Source organism: Mastigoproctus giganteus, chromosome 2 (genome assembly GCF_048544385.1).
Source record: "Mastigoproctus giganteus isolate SK-2022 chromosome 2, ASM4854438v1, whole genome shotgun sequence".
NCBI lineage: Eukaryota > Metazoa > Arthropoda > Arachnida > Uropygi > Thelyphonidae > Mastigoproctus > Mastigoproctus giganteus.
In genome coordinates this window covers 24,533,716-24,556,314 of record NC_143576.1, presented here as the reverse complement: position 1 = coordinate 24,556,314, position 22,599 = coordinate 24,533,716, and the positions used below count along the sequence as shown (strand labels likewise).

Genomic DNA, 22,599 nt, shown 5'->3' with positions numbered 1-22,599 from the left:
AGATAAGTTGGACAAATGGGCTGAGAAGTGGCAACTGAAGTTAAACATTGACGAATGCAAAGTACTGCATATGGGTAGCAATAACCGAAGAGAAACGTACCAGCTCTGTGGTACTACACTCAGGGAAGTGGAAAAGGCCTGGGGGTAATTGTACAGTCAAATATGAAGTTTGCTGAGCAATGCAGACGGGTTGCCAGGGCAGGCCATGGATCCTTCTCAATGATATATAGGAATTTTTCTAGCAGGGACAGGGAGGTGATTATCCCGTTGTACATGACAATGATCAGGCCACACCTGGAGTACTGTGCACAGGTCTGGAGGCCTCATTTTAGGAAAGATGTAGAGTTTCTACAACGAGTACAAAGGGCAACGAAATTGGTAAGGGGAAGAAAAGGGGTGCTCTTACCAAGAAAGGCTTAAGTTCTGTAAATTGCAGCACTTGGAGTGTATGCACCTACGAGGTGATCTGATTGAGGTGTAAGAGACCTTGAATGGGTTGAGCAAGCTGAATGCTGACGGGATTCTTCCTCTTGCTCAGATTAAGAACCTGAGGGGGAAAAATGAGGAAAGACAGTTGTAGAATAGATGTGCGAAAATTTGCCTATAGCCAGCGGATGGTTGATTGGTGAACAGACTTCCATCTTCTGTTGTGGAAGTTGGTAGCCTAAATAAATTTAAGGCAGAGTTGGATAGGCATTTGAAACGAATGGAGAGGTGAAATGGGAGATTTTTTTTGGCTGATGCTGCATAAGCTTGCTTTTTTGCATCGTATGCCTCTACTGATGCTAATGCTAATTGTACAGCATTTTGAAGCTAATGAAGCTTAGTTTGGATGGGGGGGGGGGTGTATCACTATGGACGAAATATGGGAGGACCACTTCGACCCTGAAACACAAGAACAATGGAAACAGTGGAAGCATCCCTTTCTCCACTTCCTAAAAGGTTTTCAGTGCAGAAGGCGGCTGGGAAAATCCATCTTGTGGGATGCAGAAGGTGTGATCATGGTTAATTTTTTGGAAGGCGGTACCACTATTAATGCCAACTATTATTCTTACCTACTGAGATATTTCCGCGAGGAACTGTAGCTCATGAGGCACGGGAAATTGGCCAAAGTCATCTTGCATCAAGACAATGCATCGGCACACACAACGTTTGTGACTCAGGCAACACTGCATGACTAGGTTGGAGCTATTACAGAATTTGCTCTGTTCATTGGATTTGGCCCTATTTCTAAATATTTCTAAATATTATATTTCTAAATCTCAAAAAGAACTTGAAAGGGCAGAAGTTTAACAGTGCCAATGCTATGATGGATGCAGTCAAACAACTGTGTTGAGTTAAAATTTTGTTTATCCAATCTGAGAGGTTACTGTGAAGCAGTAACCAAGGAACCGGATGCAGAAAAATAATGTTGACATCATATACTTGAGTTTCAGGAAGGTTTTAATACAGCTGCACATAAAAGGCTGCTGTAAAAACTGGAGCAAGGTGGCGTAAAGGGCAAGTTACTGCTACAGATAAAGGGATGGTTAAGTGGAATAAGACAAAGAGAAGTTATCAATGGGCACTGCTCTTCATAGACTGATGTTATTAGTGGAATCCTGCAGGGTTCAGTGTTGAACCCATTGTTGTTTTCAATATTTATCAATGATATTCATGAAGGTATATCAGGCTTAATGTCTAAGTTTGCAGATGATACAAAGGTTGGCAGGGTGGTTAACGACAATCATCAGGGTGAGCTACTGCAACAAGATCTAGGAAATTTGGGTTGATGAGCTGAGAAATGGCAGCTGAAGTTTAACCTTGACAAATGCAATGTTCTGCATATGGATAGCAGTAACCCCAGAGTAACTTATCAGCTGTGTGGTACTACACTCAGGGCAGTGGAGAATGAAAGAGACTGGGGGTAATTGTGCAGTCAGACATTAAATTCTCTGAGCAGTGCAGAGATGCTGCCATGACAGCTCACAGGGTTTTGTCAATGATATACAGAAATTATTATTATTATTGCTAGCAGGTATAAGTGATTATCCTTTTGTATAATGCAATGGTTAGACCGCACCTTGAGTACTGTATACAGAATAGTACTCTGGAGGTCTCATTTTAGGAAGGATGTAGATCTGCTGGAACGGCTGCAGAGAAGGGCAACCAGACTGGTGAAGGGAACAAAAGGAAAGACTGAAGCCTTTCTAGATAAGGTGTTCTTACCTAAAAAGGCTTCAGTCCTGCAAATTGAAGTGTCTCGAGACTAGGCACCTGCAGGGAGATCTGATGATGTTTAAAGCCTTGAATGAATTGAGTAAGCTGAATGTTAATGGCTTTCTTCCACTTGTTGAGATTACACACATGGGGGAGGGCATAAATTCAAGTTGAGGAAGGATGGTTGTAGGATAGATATGCAAACGTTTGCCTTCATCCAGCAGGTGGTTGATTGTCAGAACAGCCTTCCATCCGTTGTTGATGAACTACAAAAATTTTTGGAGGGTACAGATGGGTGAACTTTTTTTTTTTTTTGGCAGATGCTATATAACAGGGGTAGCCAACGAGTCGATCGCGAATTTAATTTCGGTCGATCACGACGAATTTTAAATATACAGTCATCCCTCGATTTGTGCACCTTGTGTAATGAAATTTTTGAGATGGTAGATCGCATAACAAATTAAGTTGGCCACTCTTGCTATATAAGCTTGCTTTCTTGCATCATTTGCAATTACTACTACTACGTTACTAAACAGCCAAATATTCTTGCTTATACTCTAGCACAACCACCAGGTAACAGAACTTAACACAAAATCATGAATAAAATCGTTAATTGTATTTAGCAGTCATGCGAGTGACTTTTAGTGCATTAAAACTACCTTGGTAGTAGAAATGATGTGTGTGTGCATTGACCCATGCATACGTAAACCCTTCACAGTCTATGTGTTTCTGTACTCACTCTCCTAACCACACCACGGCTACATCAGGTCTTAACCCTGATCTGGTCCTAAGCAACAAGCTTACGTTGGTAAAAGTTAAGAAGAAAGTGATCTTTTGAAACCGCATTAAAAATACGCAAATTTATTTATTTTTTTTAGAAAAAGATTATTTTTTAATGTGTTATAGAATACAGCAGTTATCACTTTGTTGTTACGTGGCAAGCTTCGGTGTCGCTTCCAGTTACACAGCATGCTTGATGATGATATGTATAAACGTTTCTTGTTCAAGCATTTTTGTGTACAGTTACATCTTTGGAATCCTTTGTTCCTGGACCCGTCTCTCTCTCTCTCTCTCTCTCACACACACACACACACACACACACACACAGCCAGCCCGCGCCTCTTAAACTAATTTCCTCTCCTAGAATACCGCATCCGCAGAAGAAACACCGTTTTCCTTACAAATAGTGAATTGATTTTTAGCGAACAACTGAGAAAGAATTCCTGCAGTGGTCCCCAGACGATTAAATTTTTCATCTTGAATATTCATAATGAGTTTAATAAAGGATTTGTTTTAGAGATCGGTCTATACTATATCTGGGATTTTAATATTAACAGTTTATCCAAATAAGGCTGGAGAAAATATTTTTATTCACTGTCAAATTCATTTTCTTTGTCTGTTCCTCTAATGTGCGCATTGATAATTCTCTCTGTGATCAGTGGCGTAGGGAAGTTATATTGCATCCAGGAAGATAATTATTTGCGCCTTCTTTATGTAAATTATTTAAATACAAAAATAATAAAAAATAATAATTATTATTACCGTTTTATTCACAAGGAATTATTATTACCGTTTTATTCACATAACGAGATATTAAAAAAATCTATATGTAACCAATATATTCATCTTTACTAAAGAAATAAATATAACAATAAAGATAAATTCCATAAATCAATAATAAAATAAAATAAAAATTCTAAAGATTAGTGTTCCTGGCCTTTAATGCTGCAGATCGGTCAATAACATCACTAAAATCAACATTCTCTAGTTTCTTTTTCTACACTTAGGGCCAGATGACTGCTAAGTCGATCTTGTTCTATCGACGCTCTTAGGTAGGAGCGAATTAACTCATCCCCCCAAGTAAACTAACTCCTGAGATCGTACATTACAACCCTTGAGAGTAATTTTAGATTCTTTATATCAAAATCATCTCAAATTTATTTTTCTTTGTCTTCTTCGAATTAAACGAACTGAAAAGAGACAGCTTACCAACTCCTACGAATAAGCTAAAAGCTATTCGTAGCTGTTAGCTTATATATAATTTGGATAACGGAAGAAGATTTGCAAATGCAGTCAGCACGGACCACTGTTCTGTGTGGAGTGATTTAAAAATTCTGCATGGTAAACCAATCACAGGAGGATCGGTTGAATATGCTAAAGCAGACATCGCAACATAGATGGAGATGAATCGAAGTAAGCAATGGTCTGAATCAGTGAGGTTTATTCAAGAAATAAAAAATAATAATAATAAAATAAAACAACGTTTACCATAATGGCACCTTTAAAAAGGTCACCTTATGAGACCATGTTTGGTTATACATCTACCTACAACGTAAGTCTTCATAGTTCAAATTAGCTGTGTAATGAACTCCCTGAATCAACCAGTGATGGAGATCTCGTCCATCTTGATTGATCAGGGTAGCTATCAAATGTTCATATATGGGTTCTTCCTTCTATAGTTTTATTGGTCACCTACATTTTTTCAGAGATTATTTTTCACAATACTTTTTTGTCTGCAGAATAACTAATAATGCAAAATGTTCAGCCTAGGCGCTAAATAACTACAGCGAGCCAGTTAGTATTCAAAGGATCTGTTTCTTAAAAAGAAAATAAAATAAAAATAAAAAGAATATTTGATATAATTACAAGAATAGTATTAGGTACAATAAAGCCAACCAGAGAAGAGGGGGAAATCTGGCCTGAACCTGAAGGTCAAAGGGGACTGAAGCAGGCAGGCAGGCAAACTGCTGGACCTCTCAATAATTAGTGCATTCGCATAGGAAAAGGCTTTTGAAGGCCTTTTTTTTTTAAATAAAAAAAAAAACTGTCCAATCTTTTGTTACCTATTTTGTTTTTATCTATATAGGGGGGGAGTCGCAATATTCTATAATACCACTATCTTCTCATTGGCACATTCTGTAGTAACCCAATCCCTTGCATTTGAAGCTGCTATGGTATCCCTCAAGCTCAATGCCAACCTGATAGACATAGCAACAGTATACATTCCACCAGGCCCAAACAGTGACATCATTAAAGATGTGATCCACTGGCTGGTAAATCACCTCCATGCCTCTGCTAAGCACATTGTTTGTGGAGATTTCAATCTTCCACCTACTCTCACACATCTTAGTAGGAAACTCATTAGCAGTATGGATTCATTGGGTATCGGCCTACTTAATTGCCACCCCACGAGAGGATCTAATCTCTTGGATCTGATGTTCTCTTCAGCACCATGCGACCTCGAAGACAGTCCTCAAAACCTATTTCAATCCGATCACGAACCCATTGATACTCCTGCACTTAGCCGCACCTAACTTTGATATCCAAGGCCCAAAAAAGAAAAAAAGACATCACAGCACCCAAATTCATTGATCCATCATGATGTCTCGAAGCTGCATCCTCGATACCTTGGGAGGCTCTCAATAATTGTAATCTCGAGCTAGCTGTGGACCTCATGACCAGATGGATTCGAACCATTGCAAGTTATGGTGCTACAAAGACTGTCTGCATCACTCCCCGTTCGAGGGCTTGGTGGACACCAGCACTGAACAACAGCTTTCAACAAAAACAAAATCTGCATAAGAGATGGAAAGAATCAGGCGCTATACAAGATCGTATTGCCTTCTCCAGAGCCCGGGCAGTTTTCAACCGTCAGAAAATATTTGCAATTAAAAAGCATTTAAATTCAACTCTACGAAAAGGCAAATCGTTTTATGACTCTCAGCACACAGGATTACCTAAAGCACTGGACCTTGAACTGTGGATGGACCACATTGCACGGTTCTCAAACACTGTGGCCCCGATGCATCTCGGCAACTTACCCATCAACAACGTCCCTACTGATATGCTCGCCACCGTTCGCATCACCAGGAAGCAGCTTATAACTGCTATAAATGGATTGCCACCCAGTGCAACTGCAGGCCCCGATCTTGTGCCACAATTCATGATTAAATGTCTTAGCTCGTTTATAATCGGTCCTCTACTATCAATTTTTAACCGTGTCTTAACGCAGCAATACTTTCCCCCTCTCTGGAACAGACATACTGTAAGGCCACACCCTAAATGCCAATCTGCAAACCTAATTAAACAGTTCAGACCAATTTCTCATTCTTCCAGTCTCTTGAAGCTCATGGAGAAGACATTACTTTCCACCATCATCAATCAAATCATGCCTCACAAACCCCCACAGATTCACTATGGCATTCCAGGTAGATCCACAGTCACCAATTTAACATCGATAACCAACACCATTCTCAGTGCACTAGAAGCTAAAGCAGAGCTTTCTGTCACCTACATCGACCTGAAAGCTGCTTTCGACTCCATCAGTATCCCCTCACTTGTTCACCTCCTAGAACACTACTTCTACATAAAAGGTGACATGTTGTGGTTTATCACAGCCCTGCTCTCTGACAGAACCATTCTTCTTAAAGCGGATCAACACACAATCCGGAGAAAGATCACTGCGGGAGTTCCCCAAGGCGGAGTTCTCTCCGGAGCATTATTCACCGCAGTTATTATTCCGTTTGTGCAACAGAGAGAAGACATACTCTGCTATGCCGATGGTATTAAAATATATACTCAGATTAACCCTGGCGAACATCTCTCAAACATCAATAAAACGATCTGCGAAAAGTTACACGACTTAGGATCCTATCTCCATCAATTTGGCCTCCTCATTAACCCTGCCAAATCAGCCCAAATTGTCTTTTCTCTAAAGCGCCAACCCACTGAAATCCAAGCTTCTCTAGACGGCATTCCCTTCTCAGTGGTCAAGATGCATACAGACTTGGGAGTCGTCTTCGACTATAAACTGAGCTTCAACCCCCCACATTGACAAGCTCATAGCAAAATTCTGTCAAATGCGCTGGACCACAAAACAACAACTGCTCCACGTTAGGGATCTGGATGTGACTCGTCGGTACATATACACCTCAGTATACTCCGTCGTACTGTATGCCTCGGAAATTTGGGGGTCCGCGGCCCCTACCAACATCAAGCGCGTGTACTCCGCCGAATACTGGCTCCTTCGTTGGATCACGCAAAAACATCGTCGTCCACCCCAGCAAAGGACAACTGCGATGGCGACGTCACTTCACTTTGCCCGACTTCCAGATCTTGTATTTGAAAAACGCCTTGTTCTTACTGTCAAGATGACAACCGGAATGGTCTCTGAGCCAAGCATCTGGGAACTATGTGGCTGGAGGATCCCTCTACCCGGACTGAGGTGAGCTCCCACGCTCACAGCTCACTATAACAGACTATCACTCAGTGACCGCTTTCTCCCCAGGGAGATGCTCCCCACAATCCTTTCAATTGACGGCGACCTCTGTAGGTTTGTGAAGGATCGGAGGTACCGAAGAGAGATCCTTAAGAGCCTGACCTTGGCCAGGCAAAGTGCACATTGATAAGGGCAGCATAATAATAATGCCCAATATATTGTAAATAATGTTCAAAGCACGATGTCTTTATGAATGTGTTGTAAATAAAGTGAAGAATATCTTTATGAAGATAAATATTAATATAACATAATGTAAATCTGAATATCTTTATTATTTCATTGTAAATACTGTGAAAAGCATAATATCCTGTAAATAATCTGACACTGATTCTATTTTATTGTTGGCTCTTGGGGGATGAGCCCGAACTTCGATGTGGGGCCCGTCTCCCCAAGGCTATTATTGTCCACCATCCAATGTAAAACCCCTGGCATTGCTGCTGTGAAGGGTCTATTGTATATACCACGTTTGTATACAATAAAGATTATATATATATTTTTTTTCCTCTTTTTTTATTATGGCTAAGGGGCCAGAAAATCTGGAAGAAATGGTCGGGCCTTTTTGGACCTCTGAGAGGGTCTTGGTACAATTATGAACTTAAACACATGTTGCCGTTTATATTTTACAATTTCTAAATCTAAAATTTACCTAACCAACTGCTTTTCACTCAATAGAAAAGTTGTTTCCCACCCTCGATTTAGCCTACATCAATGTACTTCTGAAACGAAGGTAAACCAAATTTATTTTGAAAGGTAAAAAAAAAAAAAAAAAACATTGAACGTTATACGCGCGTTGAGCTGTGTAGAACTGCTAGCTATACGTGAGCAATTTTTGACACCTCTACTCAAGCTATAATCGTTGTGGTTGTTATGTCTTTTTCTTCAAATAATGTCGTTTCAGAAGTACACCGATTTCAGAATTGGTTTCAGAAGCACACCGATGACGTTTTTAGGCTATGCCTAGGACAAAGCAATTTTTCCATTGAAGGTTTCATTTCTACTGTTTTTCAATGATCAATTTGGCAACATTTTATTACTGAACTGGTGACATGGGATATCGATTTCATTCAGTGCACTTAAGCCTTGAAACTCATTTGACTTTGATTCTACGACCGCGAAAACCTCAATATGCCTACCGTCACTATCTTGACAAACGACCTAGGAATGGTAGAAAGTATTTGCATTAAAGCAGTAAAAATTCTCGAGTTGCCAATACAGCAGTATTAGTAATACACTTTAGGTCCTTAGGAGCTACGCAAACGTACTAAAAAAATACGTAAAATACTAAGGGTAAGTGCATATTCCTCCATCAAACCCCCCACGAAGATGACTGGTTCGTAAACTTTTCGGCTCACGGAACTGGAGTCTCCTCGTGTAAGGATATTTCTCTAAATCTTTTCTATCACAACGCTTTCAAACCTGTTTACAAAATGAACGAACAGGATTGAAGATATTATCGTACCATTTATTTATACACCGGAATAACCATATCTCCACTGGAAAATTCCTGTATATCACTGACGGTAATATACAGGAATTTTGTACCTTAGTATACTTGATAGACCTTTGTGTTGGACTGTATTTCAACCACAAAGTCCTTTTCATTTTCAAGTTGAGTGTCTCCTTCCATCACAATTTATTTTATTTTGGATTACTGTGACCCAGTTAATCCATAATTTGTTGACGGTCGCAATTTCCAGGGTACTAAGTATCTGGAAAGAAGTATCTAGCAGTTCTAAAAGAGAAACCCACAATGCTCCTTTCCATCGTATTACGCAAATTCAAGAATTTTTTAGTGAAAACAAATTAGTATTAACATTAGTTGAGGCATATGATGCAAGAAAGCAAGCTTATACAGCATCAGCAAAAAAAAAACTTTCCCATTTCACCCATCCGGTCACTCCAAATGTTTGTCTAGTTCAGCCTTAATTAAATTTATTTAAGCTATCAACTTCCACAACAACAGATGGAAGTCTATTCCAGCAATCAACTACCCGTTGATTTGAACTCATCTCACACCTTGCGCTCTCCAGTGACTTCTGGTTGTTTTGACGATGAAAGACTGCTTTGGTGGCACATTTCCAAGCCGATGAGCAGCATCCAGTTCATTTACTAGTAAGCTAAACACTTTCTAAAGAACGTCCTACAGCAGCCGTCTGAGCTTGGATAAAAGAACCCCCAAATTTGAGGAACTTCTAGGGGATTACGTTGAAAAATTGAGCAAATTAGGAGACCTTATAACTTGAATGTAACTCGTATTAATTTGTTGTTATCATTAACCAATTAGATCCTGTTTTATGACATTATAAGCTTATAGAGGGTAACTCTAAGTTATTGCGTATCCAATTTGTGAAACCTTCATCCAGTTATTTTAATTCAATCGCATGAAGTACTGGTATGATAACTGAAGGTACGCTTGTTTTTGCTTTGGGTGGATTCAGTGGCGTACCAGGATAGGGTCAGTAAGTACATTGTACTCCCTGACGCCGAAATCTGGTATTGTGGCGCTTTTTTTAGAAAGCAAATTGCGCCTTTTTTGTGAATTGCAATTGGTGCCTTTTTCTGAAAGGATTTTCCAGGATTTTTTGTCAGCACCTGGTGACAAAACATCCTGGCTACACCACTGTGTGGATTATACATTTTAATAAAAATATTTCGATGCTTTTCTTTCAGAAATGAAAAATCGGGCAATGGGCATGATCAGAGAAACGTTTTACATGAACCTTTCATTGAAAAATAAATGTCTAGCAATCCCAGCCAGTGATAAATTGATCGCTGCCCAGAATCTTGTGAAACCCGTGTGATACCTTCATAGAAATCTGGAATTCCAGATTACCAACATCTGTGACACAACCTGCTGTCAGTAATATGTGTATAATACAGTACCGCGGAAGGGTTGTAAAAACAACATGCGGAAGAAATCGTCTGTTCTTCGGTAGCATATTTTTAATCCCCCCCCCCCCCAGTGAGAAATGTTTTTTTTTTTTCTTTTTATATAGAATGTCTGTCCAGATCTAAGTCCGGCGGTTACGTTTTTATTTATTTTATTTTATTCTATCCCCCCCTCTTCCGCGTGTGTTGTTTGTAAACTGAGGCTGAAAAATAAAATAAAATGAAAACAGAGAACTGGCCATAAATCCGAGATTCAATTATCTGAGGCCGGCGGCCCACACGATCAACTTTTATTGCCCCCGTAGAGGCTACAAGCAATCGTAGATTACGCCGTGTAACGGGCGTCAATGCCTACTTTTTTAGCGCTTTCTCCTCGTTTTACTACGAAGTAATAAAACGAAGCCGTACCGGCTATTCCGCGCTTACCCCGCAGCAAAAAAAAAGTTGGAAGTGTTAAATGGCAGATAAGGAGAGAAACTATAAATGGGAATGCTCGACTCTCTTGCTTGGTTTCACTGAGAGAGAATTGTGGCAAGAATTAACAAAGGCTTCAGAAGGGGGTGGGGGAATACCGGTTAGTACATAAAGAGAGAAAACGAAGTGTGCTTAACCAGCTTGTCCTTATATTTTAATTTAGAAAACGGAATGGAATAAAGTTTCTTTTAAACGTTAACATCATACAAGCACTGGCTTTAACTCTTTGTAATGTAAAAGTGACGCTGTTTCATAGTGCGGATTCAAAATATAAAGTGAAAATTACTTAGATCTAATATGAAGGCATAAATTTCTCGTCACATGCAGAAACGAAAAAAAAAAAAAAATTGGCAACTGTATCCATTTATCCTTTCTATTTTTTGTTTCCCCAACAGCACGGTCTGATGATGGGTACGGGTAAGATACCTGAAACGTTACCTTAATGTATTAATGTTTAGGCTAATAGCTTTAATAAACTATATTATTAATTTCATGATATAAGAGTGGTATTAAATATAGTAATATGAAAATTACGCAACTTAAGTAATTTTTGACACTTAATGACGCGAAGACCTTTTTACAGAACACTTTATCACTAATCTCAAATAAATTCTAAATAAAATTAAAGCACTTCGAAAAATTCCATGTAACATTTTTCTTTCCCCATTTAAACATACCCAAAACCGTAGTTTTTTCTTCACTGATGCAAATGTAATTCTTAAAATGCAGGAATTCGTTACACTAATTTTCTTCTAAATCGTTAGCTTAATTAAATGCAAATTTCTTTAATTTTTTGTTATTAAATTTTCAGTAAAACTAAAATGTTCCTACCAAAAATAAATGTTTGAGTTTCTGTTTTCAAACTACTGTATAAGTAATTCGCTATGCTGGAAAATGATTTTTTTCCAAAAAACAAATTTGGAGGAAGCCTTCTACAATTCGTTGTTTATATGTAAAATTTTGTATAATAATGCAATTTATCGCACACCGTTTTTATTTGAAAATTGAGGGGGCAGTAAATTTTCATGTGCCTAAGGGCACGTGAAAATCTACTGCCTGAGGGCCGGCGTAATTGTGAGTCAGACCGAAACAACTTCAATAATGCTAAAAGTGGGTCGCCAGTCATAAGGCCGGTTAGAAATATTCAATGAAGAACTTTGGTGGAGTCCACCACTGCTATCTTCACCACTCAGTTCTAGCACCACCTGTTTCTGCTTTCTTGTGCCAAAGATTATACGCAGCTATGTCTAATTTACTGACGGTTAATTTCAGATGGAAAATGTTTACTCCTCCACACTTTACCACCCCCTGTAAATGAACGTTTTGTGCATTCTCAAGCCTTGTTCTTCCTTCATCTGTTTCTAATTTGAGTGTTGGAAGAATGATCCCATAATCACAACTGCGTTTCTGAAGCGCCGCTTTGATGTAATGGGCTACGAGCAACCCCCTCCCCGCTTGCTCTTCTTTCTCGTTTACGCATTTCTCAGAAATAGGAGTAGCCTTTAGTGATCTTATGATTGCTTTTTATTTGTTAAGGGTATGCGAAAATCCGTTCCATGTAGATGAATTTTAGCAGCTATGTTCGTTTTAATACACCTTCGCGTCACATAAAACTTCATTTTCACTGACTTAGGAGAATAAGTTTTTTTTGTGAAAAACCAAATGGCGTGTTAGTAGGAGGAAGGGAGTCATATTGTAGCGGTGAAAGAAGGAAGACAAAACGAAAGACTATCAATGGAATTTACTTATCGTGACCTCCGGCAATTTCCATTCTACCTAGGGAGTGGTTTCCTGCCTTTTCTCTGTCTGAACTGTACTGTAATTTGAAGGGCGACAGGAGGAAATAATTGATGCAGGAAAGCAACGGTATGGAAACAATTAAAGTGGGCAGATGGAAAATAAGATCATTTCCTCTAAGTCCTCTAAAGCGCCGGACTTTTGAAAGTGTAAATTGAAAACGTGACAAAATCTGAAATTATATTTGTGAATTAATGGCAAAAAAAAAATCTTTTATAAGAAGAGGTCTGACTGAAATAATGGCTCTGACACCAGTGGAGGATCACAAAAAATAACACTAAAAATAAATAAAGAAATATTATTACTTAATTGAAAACACCTTATCATGTATTCAGAGCCACTCCGACTCTTCAGTCAAAACAGATCTGATTCATCAACTCTGGTGTGAGTCCTGATGTCTGGACTCACGACAAGGTGCACAGAAAAAGTATTTTAGATTCTCTCGTATCTTTTAACTCTTGCAGACTTGTTACCTCCTGTTTCAATGAGCTAGTTTACATTCTTAATTTATTTTATGCCTTTGTTAAAACCACACTTACCTATTCATGTTATTATCGCTTACGATAGTTTATGTAACCCCCTATAACCTGGATGTTCCGAGGCATTGCTCTTACTTTATTCGATGGGAATAAATGAATTTACTGCACATTGCATATAAATTAATAATTCCCCCCATCATAACTGAAATTATTCAGCTTGGGTGTTCGTGAAAGCTTTTAAATGAAAAACTGTAAGGGGGAAGGAGAGAAAAGATCTTTATTTAGACCACTAATAAATTTAAACAAGTCATAGACCTTGAACCCTAGTACCATCTAGCAGAAAGAAGAAGGTGAAGATTGAATGCGAGCTTTTTAGTTGGTGAACAGAGATTACCATCCGGCGAGGTAGACAAAAAATGGGTTTACCTTGGTATTGAGTTCACTCCTTCTGGTACGATGTTCGCTAGCGCCTCCCTGGATTACCTGCTGGTGAGACTTAGAAAAGCACCACCCAAGCCCCAGCAGAGGCTGTTTATCCTCAGGACTTACCTTTTTACCTAGATTTTACTATCGTTTAGTTCTGTGGAGAACAACAGCTGCCAGGCTTAACAGCCTGGATACCCAGGTGAGGCTAGCTGTCAAGCAATGGTTGCGCCTTCCGAAGGATGTGGTGAATCGGTATTTTTATGCGGATATAACTGATGGGGGACTTGGTATCCCGTCGTTAAGATGGATTATCCCCTGATGAAAAAGATGCGCCTTGAAGGGCTGCGGGACTCATCTTCATCTTTAGTAAGATCTCTTTGCGGAAATTCCATCTATCCAGCAAGAATAACGTGGAGTTAATAAACTATTGATAGATGAAAGAGTTAGGCTTGAAACTAGAACATCGCGAAGGGGCGGTGGAGCCCTTCGCAGATGATGTGGGGGTGACCAGTGTAATGCTGAGTCAGTTTAGTGTGACATAAGCTCTGGTAAAACAAAAATGAGAGCAGGAGTGTGTTATAGGCTGTGATGAGTATAATTAACAATTGCACGGACAAACAGAGTAGGAAAGTAAATCAGAATGTCTTATAATAGGCGATTTTAACTTCGAAGATACTGACTGGAACTTGTAGTTGGTCACTCATGCAACACCACAGACTATTCTGGATTTACTGGATGACTGTTTTATACGCTATAGTTTTACGCAACAAGAGAAAGCAATATTCTCGATCTGATTAACAGCAGTGACTTACTCTTCACGCATTAATATACAGTAGGCGCCATTTAATAGGTTCACAGCAACATTCTCTCTAAGCTCGGGTGCTCGCTGCGCATGGCAATTATGGTTCACTGATTTTTGCGTCGTGACCGGCTACCTCCCCTTGTTCGTGGTGATTACGCTGTTTTATAATTGTATTATGAGACGAAGGGTCACCCAGTCTGTAGTTTTGATTCGAATTCCTAGCTGTTCGAACAGTTTTCTAAAGACGAAAACAAATCCTACCCGCTGCAAAAATAATAAAAAAAAAATTCGCTGTACATCATGCTCGCATTTGCAGTTATCGTGATTGAAAGCTACAGCTGAGTAGGAGTGCGCTTTGACGAATCCACTTCTGGGAAAAACCTTTCTCGTGTAAGGCAATGAGTCAAATTTCTAGGAAGGGACGGGCGTCTACCTGTCGAATACTCAGACAACGCAATTACTTGGACGAAGGCAGTGATTTCTGAATATTTTCTCAACTAGGCAAGCTAGTTTGGATGAGAAGGAAAAAAAATGCACAATTCGATCAAGCCGAATTGTGCAAAATATGGAATTAATTTTCTTACCACTAAATACTACACAGTGATTCAATTCCTTCGACCTTTTTTAATACCGCGATCTAACTAAACTGTAATAATAATGAAATTTGCGCCCCATCATTTTCCGTTTTGTCTCCTCAATCTTTTCATATCCAAAGTGAAAAAAATATATATATATTTATTTATTTATGCGATCCTTATGCTTTATCAAACATTTCGTAACCTACCCAAATTTTCTAGGTCCCACTGGTTCAGAGACACTGCATACAAACAATCTAAGAATTTTATCAGATGAAAATAAAAATAAATGAAATAAAAATATTGATAATACCTGATCTTCATTTAACGAAGATCAATTATTGACAATATTTTTTATTTTATTGTAAGTGATAAAAACTGCACTAAACATTATTCTAGAAAATCTGGATTGAGCCACAGAGGAAGAATTTCTGAATTGGGCTATAAAGGAAGGAATTTCGAGAATGGGGACTACTGACCCAACCCGATGCAGCGAATGCTCGAAAGCTCATTCACTGCATCGGGTTGAGTCAGTAGGGTTGTCGGTGAGTGCAACCTTAAACTGAACAAGACATTGCTTTGCTGGATCGGTTTAAGAAACTTAATCATACAGTGACGAAGAGCAGCAAGAAGAAACTGAGTGCATTTTTACTCCAAGGAAAACATTAGAAAGTGGTAGTAGTTTGTAGAACGAGTTTTATGTTATCTTCAAAACACTGTATACACACTTTCCAAAAACGCGAAACAAATGAAAATGGAAACTATTAATGAAGGATGAAGACATATGTCATATAAATACATAAGTTCGAGTCTATAAGTTATTTTTATATTTTTTTCCCTGCTAATAGAGTTGACTGACCCTTTGGCTTAACTAATTAATTAAGTTTTTAATTAAAAATAATTAGAACATACAATACCCACTAATTTTCAGGCTTAGAAGATTTTTCATCAAACACTTCTCGTCAAAAATATGCTACATTTTTTGAATTGGATGTTAAAGTGAAGCTAAATATTATTATTTCTATTTAGAACTTTAAATTTTTCCCTAATAAATTGTTTCCCCCTCCCCCAATGGGAAAATTGTTCTCCATTATAGGAGCAATAGTTGTTGTCCATACGATGTTCTCTCAGCTATGCTCTGGCACAGAACGGTTATGTGGGGGATATTTAGATGAATTTTAATATTAAATTCAAATATTTAAGCATAAATAAATATAATACATAACTACGAAAAAATTCATAAAATAAAACTGTGAGTAGATTACCGGAACTTAGAATTACAACACCCTGTACTGTAGATGTTTATAAGTGGTGTGTTATGCATATCCGTATACCTGTACTGTATACAGATATACATTCAATATTAACAGGAAATTTCAACATAGATAATAACCAGAACTTATAGAGTATTTTTAATGTCAAAACTCACATAAATCCAAAAGGAATTTTACTTCGGCCTTTCTCTTTTCCACAGCAGCCATGTACTTCATTTTCAGTATAATTTCTCTAACATTCACCACCTGAAAGAACAAATGACGCATTTTTTCTTTAATGAAATTCAGGAAAATATAGAAGGGAAAATTTTTCATGTTTCTATACACATGAGTGGCAATTTGATATTTCATGAAATGAAACATTGAAATGCAGAAAAACTTATCCGGTTTTAGCTCTGCATTTCCATTTCAGTAGCCGCATTTGTGGTGCTAAATTTTCAGACTGAGGAGGAGGCAATTAATGAGGTTTTGCAACCGATGCATTGCACGAGTGTACTGCTGTAATTGCAAATGAACGTGATAGATTTTATTTTTTAAAAAAAGGAAAAAAAAGCAATGGTAGTTGTTAATGCGATGATCTCTCAGCCATACTCTGTCACAAAAAGTTGCGTGTTGGGGGCAGGGGAAGTATAAATAAAATCGATTTACATTAACAATTCGTATATTAACAGTACACAATGCACAATACTTACTTGTAAAACATTCATTTTACAAGTACTACGAGGGTGGGTAAATACATATTTATCTTCACCTAGAAATATTATTTCAGTTAGGGATTTGAAACTTAGCTGGCAATTTCACCCTTCCACATTTTTTCCATTTGTGGAAAGGCTCTTTCAGGTCTCTTGGAATAAAACTCCTCACTTTGTCCAGAAAACCAGGCTTCCACCTCATTAATTACCTCCTCACAGTCTGAAATCTGCGGCCCCGCAATGGCTTATTCATTTTAAGGAAGAGGAAGAAATCGGAATAATAAGGTGAGTGCTGAAGATTTTAAAAGTCACATCTTATTTCAAATTCCACTGTGGGAGCAGCTTTGTGAGCAAAAGCACTGTCATCTAGGAGATGGACACCTCTGAATAGCTTCCCACGTTTCTTCAACTTGATAGTCTCTCTTAACTTTCCCAGGTGGTTTCTCTAGTACTCCCCAGTGATGCTGTTGCCTTTTGGTAGGTAATCTGTAATGAATACACCTTTAGAGTCCCTTCAGAAGACTGACAACATGACCTTAGCTTTTTTGGGGATTGGTAAAGATGAATGTTTCCATTGTCTGCTCATCTGTTTTATTTCTGAATCACAGTGATGTACCCAGCATTCATCCGTTGTCATATTTTGGTAAAAAAAAAAAAAAAAAAAAAAGATCAACATTCTTTCTACAAAACAAAGTCCAAATTGTGCGGAACACTCGTTCCTGTGGAGCTTTAGAAGTGCCACCTTAGACATGCGAGGAACTCGTGCATTATGGTGCAAACAGACTCATGGCTAAGGTTCACTTCATTGCTGTAAAATTTACAGTCACACGTCTGTCTTCAACGACTAGTTATTCCACTTTACCCACAATGGCACAGTCCGTGGCTAAGGTGTGCCTTCCTTCTCTTGGGTCATTCTGCACACTGCTTCTCCCATACCTGAACTGTCTAGTTTCATATGATGCGCAATCCTCCTCATAGTTTTTACCTCCCCAAGGATTTGTTTTGCTTCTTTGCCTTGCAAATGAAGAAATTTTATAACGGATCGATCCAGCACCTTACGCTATATTCTTGGCTCTAGTTCAGTAATCAATGGATAAATAAATATACATTAATTTGTGAGTACTGTATTATACATATACACAAATATCAAAACCTAAACTCAAATATTTCTAGGCGAGGGTAAATACTTACTGATCACCGCCATATATACCATAGTGATGTTATCAGATTAAATCGATGAAGGGAAATAACTTTCCCACTGAAAAAAAAAATAAATAAAAATATTGATAACGCAAAATTTTAACTCATAAACTCGAAACGGTAATATTTAGCTGAATTGTAATATCAAATTCAAAAGTTAGAGCATCTATATATAACTATACAGTACAGTTATAATAATAAAATCGAAGGTTTGAAGAAAAATATATACAGTACTTGAGAAGAATTCCATAAAACACAATTAAAAAAAAAAAAAAAAAAACGCTCTGTTTATACTGCGGTCCGGCCAATGTGTCAGAAAATTTACAATTAATCGTTTCGAAATTCAATACAATTATTAACCCTATTTAACAGTGTATTAACCTTATTTTAGGGGCTTTGATCCACAGTCCGCTCAGATGACTGGACTGTGGCTCAAGCCATTAAAATAAGAACTGTGTCAAGTGGAAGTGTATTCTGCATTCTCGTACTTTGGAGATCTTGAATGGAAAACAACTATTATAAAACTTAATTATATAATGAGTTTTAAAGGAAATATGAACAAGTGATGTGCGAAGACAAAAAGGTTAAAGAACGATACGCTGTTTAAAAAAAAAAAAAAAGTTTGCTGTTTTAGTCTAAGTGCCATCCATCAGAATGATTCTGTGAGCCTGGTTTAGGCTTCCAGTTAGGCGGATGACAGTTATACATTGTTTATACGCCGATTCATCCATCACCATATATAATTTGAAAATCTATTTTAAGCTTATAGATAAAATAACTTCTGACTGAATGCAGGCCAATATTGAACGAGGGATATGTCTCCACGAGGTGAGGAAGGGTTCGACGAAGGGTATTTCAACAAAGAACCAAATCTACCTCCTCCTTTCTAATGATTTATAAAATCTTCTCAGTAAGACAGATCCGCATTCAACACTAATCGAAACTCTCCAAAAGAGATTTATAAACTGCTTGGAGAAATCCTGCTTCCCCTCCCTCCCACTCCGATAATTTATATTTGTTACACGACCTATTAATTCCACTTTAATTTTTACTGGAAAGATTTCTTCGGCTGGCATTGCCCACTTGATTACAGGTACATGTTGCTTCATATTCCCTCTCGCAACATCGTGTGATGCATCCCTTGTGGAACTGTGACGTTTGTAGAAACAAAGTTACCATGAAACCCTGTGCCTAGAATCAGCGAATACCCGGCTGAACCTGACTGATTTAATGGACTTTGAACTTCATTTTCTCTATATTAGAAAAATCAATTTTACAGAAGGTGACTGTGATTTAGTTTTCGCTTGTTGTATTGTCATAACCGTTTTTATTTTTGCGATATTCTCTTTATAGTTGTTGTTTGTATGGGCAAAACCAATTGGCTTAATAAACGGAATGGCAAATATTATTTCGACACTTTTTCTGCTGTAGTTTCAGTTGATATCATTTAAGGCAATTTTTACTTGATCCTTCTTTTCGAAAAAAAAAATACAAAAAATAAAACAAAAGTTTTCTCAGACAAGACTTCAAAAGTCTTTTTGTATCCAGTGCTCGCTATGAACGATAAGCACAGTCTCAGTTCGTCATATGCATCAGAAATGTCATCTACGTACTTTATTAAAATAAGCTATTTTATTATGAGCGCTCCATTTTGTAAAACTTTCAATTTTGTGTCCTATTTGTATTCCTTAACACTGGAACTCATGGAAATAATGCACGGAACTTTGATGTTTAATTTTCTGTCCATAGATGTCACCACCAACTAGAAAGGGATTTTGACTCATATTAGTTATATTACACGGCTGATGAATAAATATAACTTAATCGGCATATATAATTATTAGAGGCCATTAAAGAATTTTCAGATATTTCAGATCACTCAAATCAAATCATTCAATAAACTTTTTTGGTCCCACAGCATTTTTTTTTTTGCTTGTTCTTAAAACTAGAAAGTTAATTAAACCTCAGAGTACAGCGTCAAAGTTAAATGCTTTTCAGAAAATAATAAATTTCTAGCGTATTTGCAGATTTGTATACAAGTTAATGCAAGCTTCATAAATAATCTTACACACTTTGTTACTCGGCTGATAATTTGTTACACTTTGTTACTCGTTTTTCTTTCTGCATGGAAATTTTACACATATCCGGCAAATTCCTAAGCATGTTTCAATATAATACCCTATTGCAGAGGTTCTTGATAAAGTTCCAAAACTGCTTAACAACTTTGTTGATATACTATTTTGTCCAGCGGTAACGCATTTGAAATGCTGAATTTTGATGAGATTTTTGGTATCCTGGAGTGTTTTCTTGAACAACAAGGTTAGTGTTCAAAATAAGGAAGTTTCTGTTTGACCTTGAATGGAATATGCTCATTAAACCAAACTGAATATTTCTGGGAGTTGATGCTACAGTGAGGAAAATATTTATAAATGGAGGAACTGATATTCAATAGTTAAACCTGTTTTCCCAATAAACGAATGATAAAAGTCTATGATCAGAGGGTATGTAAAATATACTTTCAGTGAGGTTTAAGGGCACAGATGCAAAACCAAGATCCAGTTGAGCATCATTTCTGATCTTCATAATTTCTAGTCTTCAACATTTTTACTTTTTCACCTGATTTTATTGAGCCTAAGTGATGACATAATGCCAAAATGGGAAGGAAATATATGAAGGAGGAACCGACAACGTAATTTTCTTGATGAGGAGACGAGCGATAGAGATGATAAAATTAGAAAAATTGGTATTTATTCATACATGGGACGATATGAATGATAATTTTCCATCTGCATATTTGAGACTGAAGTCACCTATGACAACATAAAAATTAGTTGAGAAGAAGAGGCTCTGTATCAGTCATTACTTTGTCAAGAAAATTAAGAAGTTTACCTGCGGATCTAGCAAACAGCAGAAAAGCCATGACGACGAATATGGGAGAAAACACCTTCACAATTTGTTCAAAGTACTTACGAGAAATAAGGAGTTCATTGGAAGTAAAAATAGCGACTTCACCTCTGAATCCTCTGTCCTTGGTGCGAATACACAATTTCTGCATATCATATCTGGTTTTTAAATCATTTGTTTTATGGGATCAAGTGATCTAGAAGTCCTATAGACTTACATCTTCAATGATTCGTTACCATTTAGATTTGGAAATCGCATGTCTAGACATGAAAGTCCATGAAAGCTTTAAAATGATGGCAATAGGCAAGTTTGTGGTACTGGGCAAAGCAACAACCTGAAAAATTGATCTAAAAAAAAAGAAGTGGTAGCAAACGAAGGACTGGAGAGATGCCTCGTTTTGAGAACTCTAACTTCAGAGATGATTCAAAGTTTATTTGCATGTAATTCTGGACATTGGCTTTAGTAAGAGAACAAAGTCTAGAAAGTAAATATCTTAATTTCTGTGGGACAATTGAGTTATTATATTTTAATTTATTCTTGACAGTTAGGATAAAAAGTGTTTCTTATGAAAAGCGAAGTCGTTATGCCATTTGAAGACAGAGTCATATTAAGAGATGAGTCATATTAACGAGATATCAAATCAAAAGACATATAGCAACACTTAAGGATAGTGTTTCTGAAATAGTGTTCAGTGGAAGCCGAGGGCTCTGCAGAAAAAAATACAGTAATAGGGCACAAACTTTTTACACGAATATTTATTTTTTCACTTTTACATATGAATCCCAAAACAAGTGTCTAAATACCTGTACATTCATAGAATAAGCAAGAACAACATTAATTATTTCTTTCTAGGTCTATCATGGTTAATATTCTATCACTTTATTATGATTAAATGCTATAGCTGAAAGGTGCTATGATGATATGGCTGAAAACTTTGTTAAACAGAACCAAACTCTAATGCAAAGATAGCTGTATTTGTTTCTTGTTTACACTATAATGTAAATAAATGCAGCTTATCTTATATTTTTATAAAGTATTTTACCATATTAATATAAACATAATGTTTAGCTCACCGTAGGTAACTTAACTATAAAATGAAATTACATAAATACCACGTTTGTTAATTTAAATTTAATTTTTGCATAAAATCCACGCTATGTACATTTTTTACAAAAAGAAGCATGGAAACTTATGCATAGTAAAAACATTTAATTACTGGGATTCTAATGTAATAAATCACTAGAATCAGTGGAAACATTAAAAAAAATTAAAAAAAAAAAGGATTGCGTAGTTTCAGAAAAAAGTTTGAAAATCACTAGGTTAGGAGTAACTAAAAATTTTGAGATAGAGGCGACATCTATTATCAGGAAACAGAACTATTCTCTATCAATTTGATAATAGATGTCGCTACTGTGTTGTGATGAGCGAATTGGTGTTACTTTGTCAGTAGGTTTGTGGTACAGAATGTAAATACTGCAAACAGCGTATAGTAGGTTAATTTAAGTTTATCTGCGCACCCAGAAATTTCCTAACGGAAAGAGCGATGGAGTTAAAATTGGTATTTTACTCATACATGAGATAAGGGATGATGATTTTCCAAGGGGTCATTG

At 37.3% G+C, this 22,599-nt stretch overlaps 1 protein-coding gene across 1 annotated transcript in view; it reads right to left on the bottom strand.

The window, feature by feature from the left end:
- LOC150089225 (uncharacterized) overlaps positions 1-16,419 on the bottom strand; it is an 820,044-nt gene extending 803,625 nt beyond the window's left edge. The window contains exon 1 of the mRNA XM_090390383.1: positions 16,349-16,419. Within this exon, the coding sequence (XP_090246509.1) occupies positions 16,349-16,409 (61 nt within the window). The 5' untranslated portion in view covers positions 16,410-16,419. The remainder of the gene's footprint in view (positions 1-16,348) is intronic.
- Between the last annotated feature and the right edge of the window lie 6,180 nt (positions 16,420-22,599).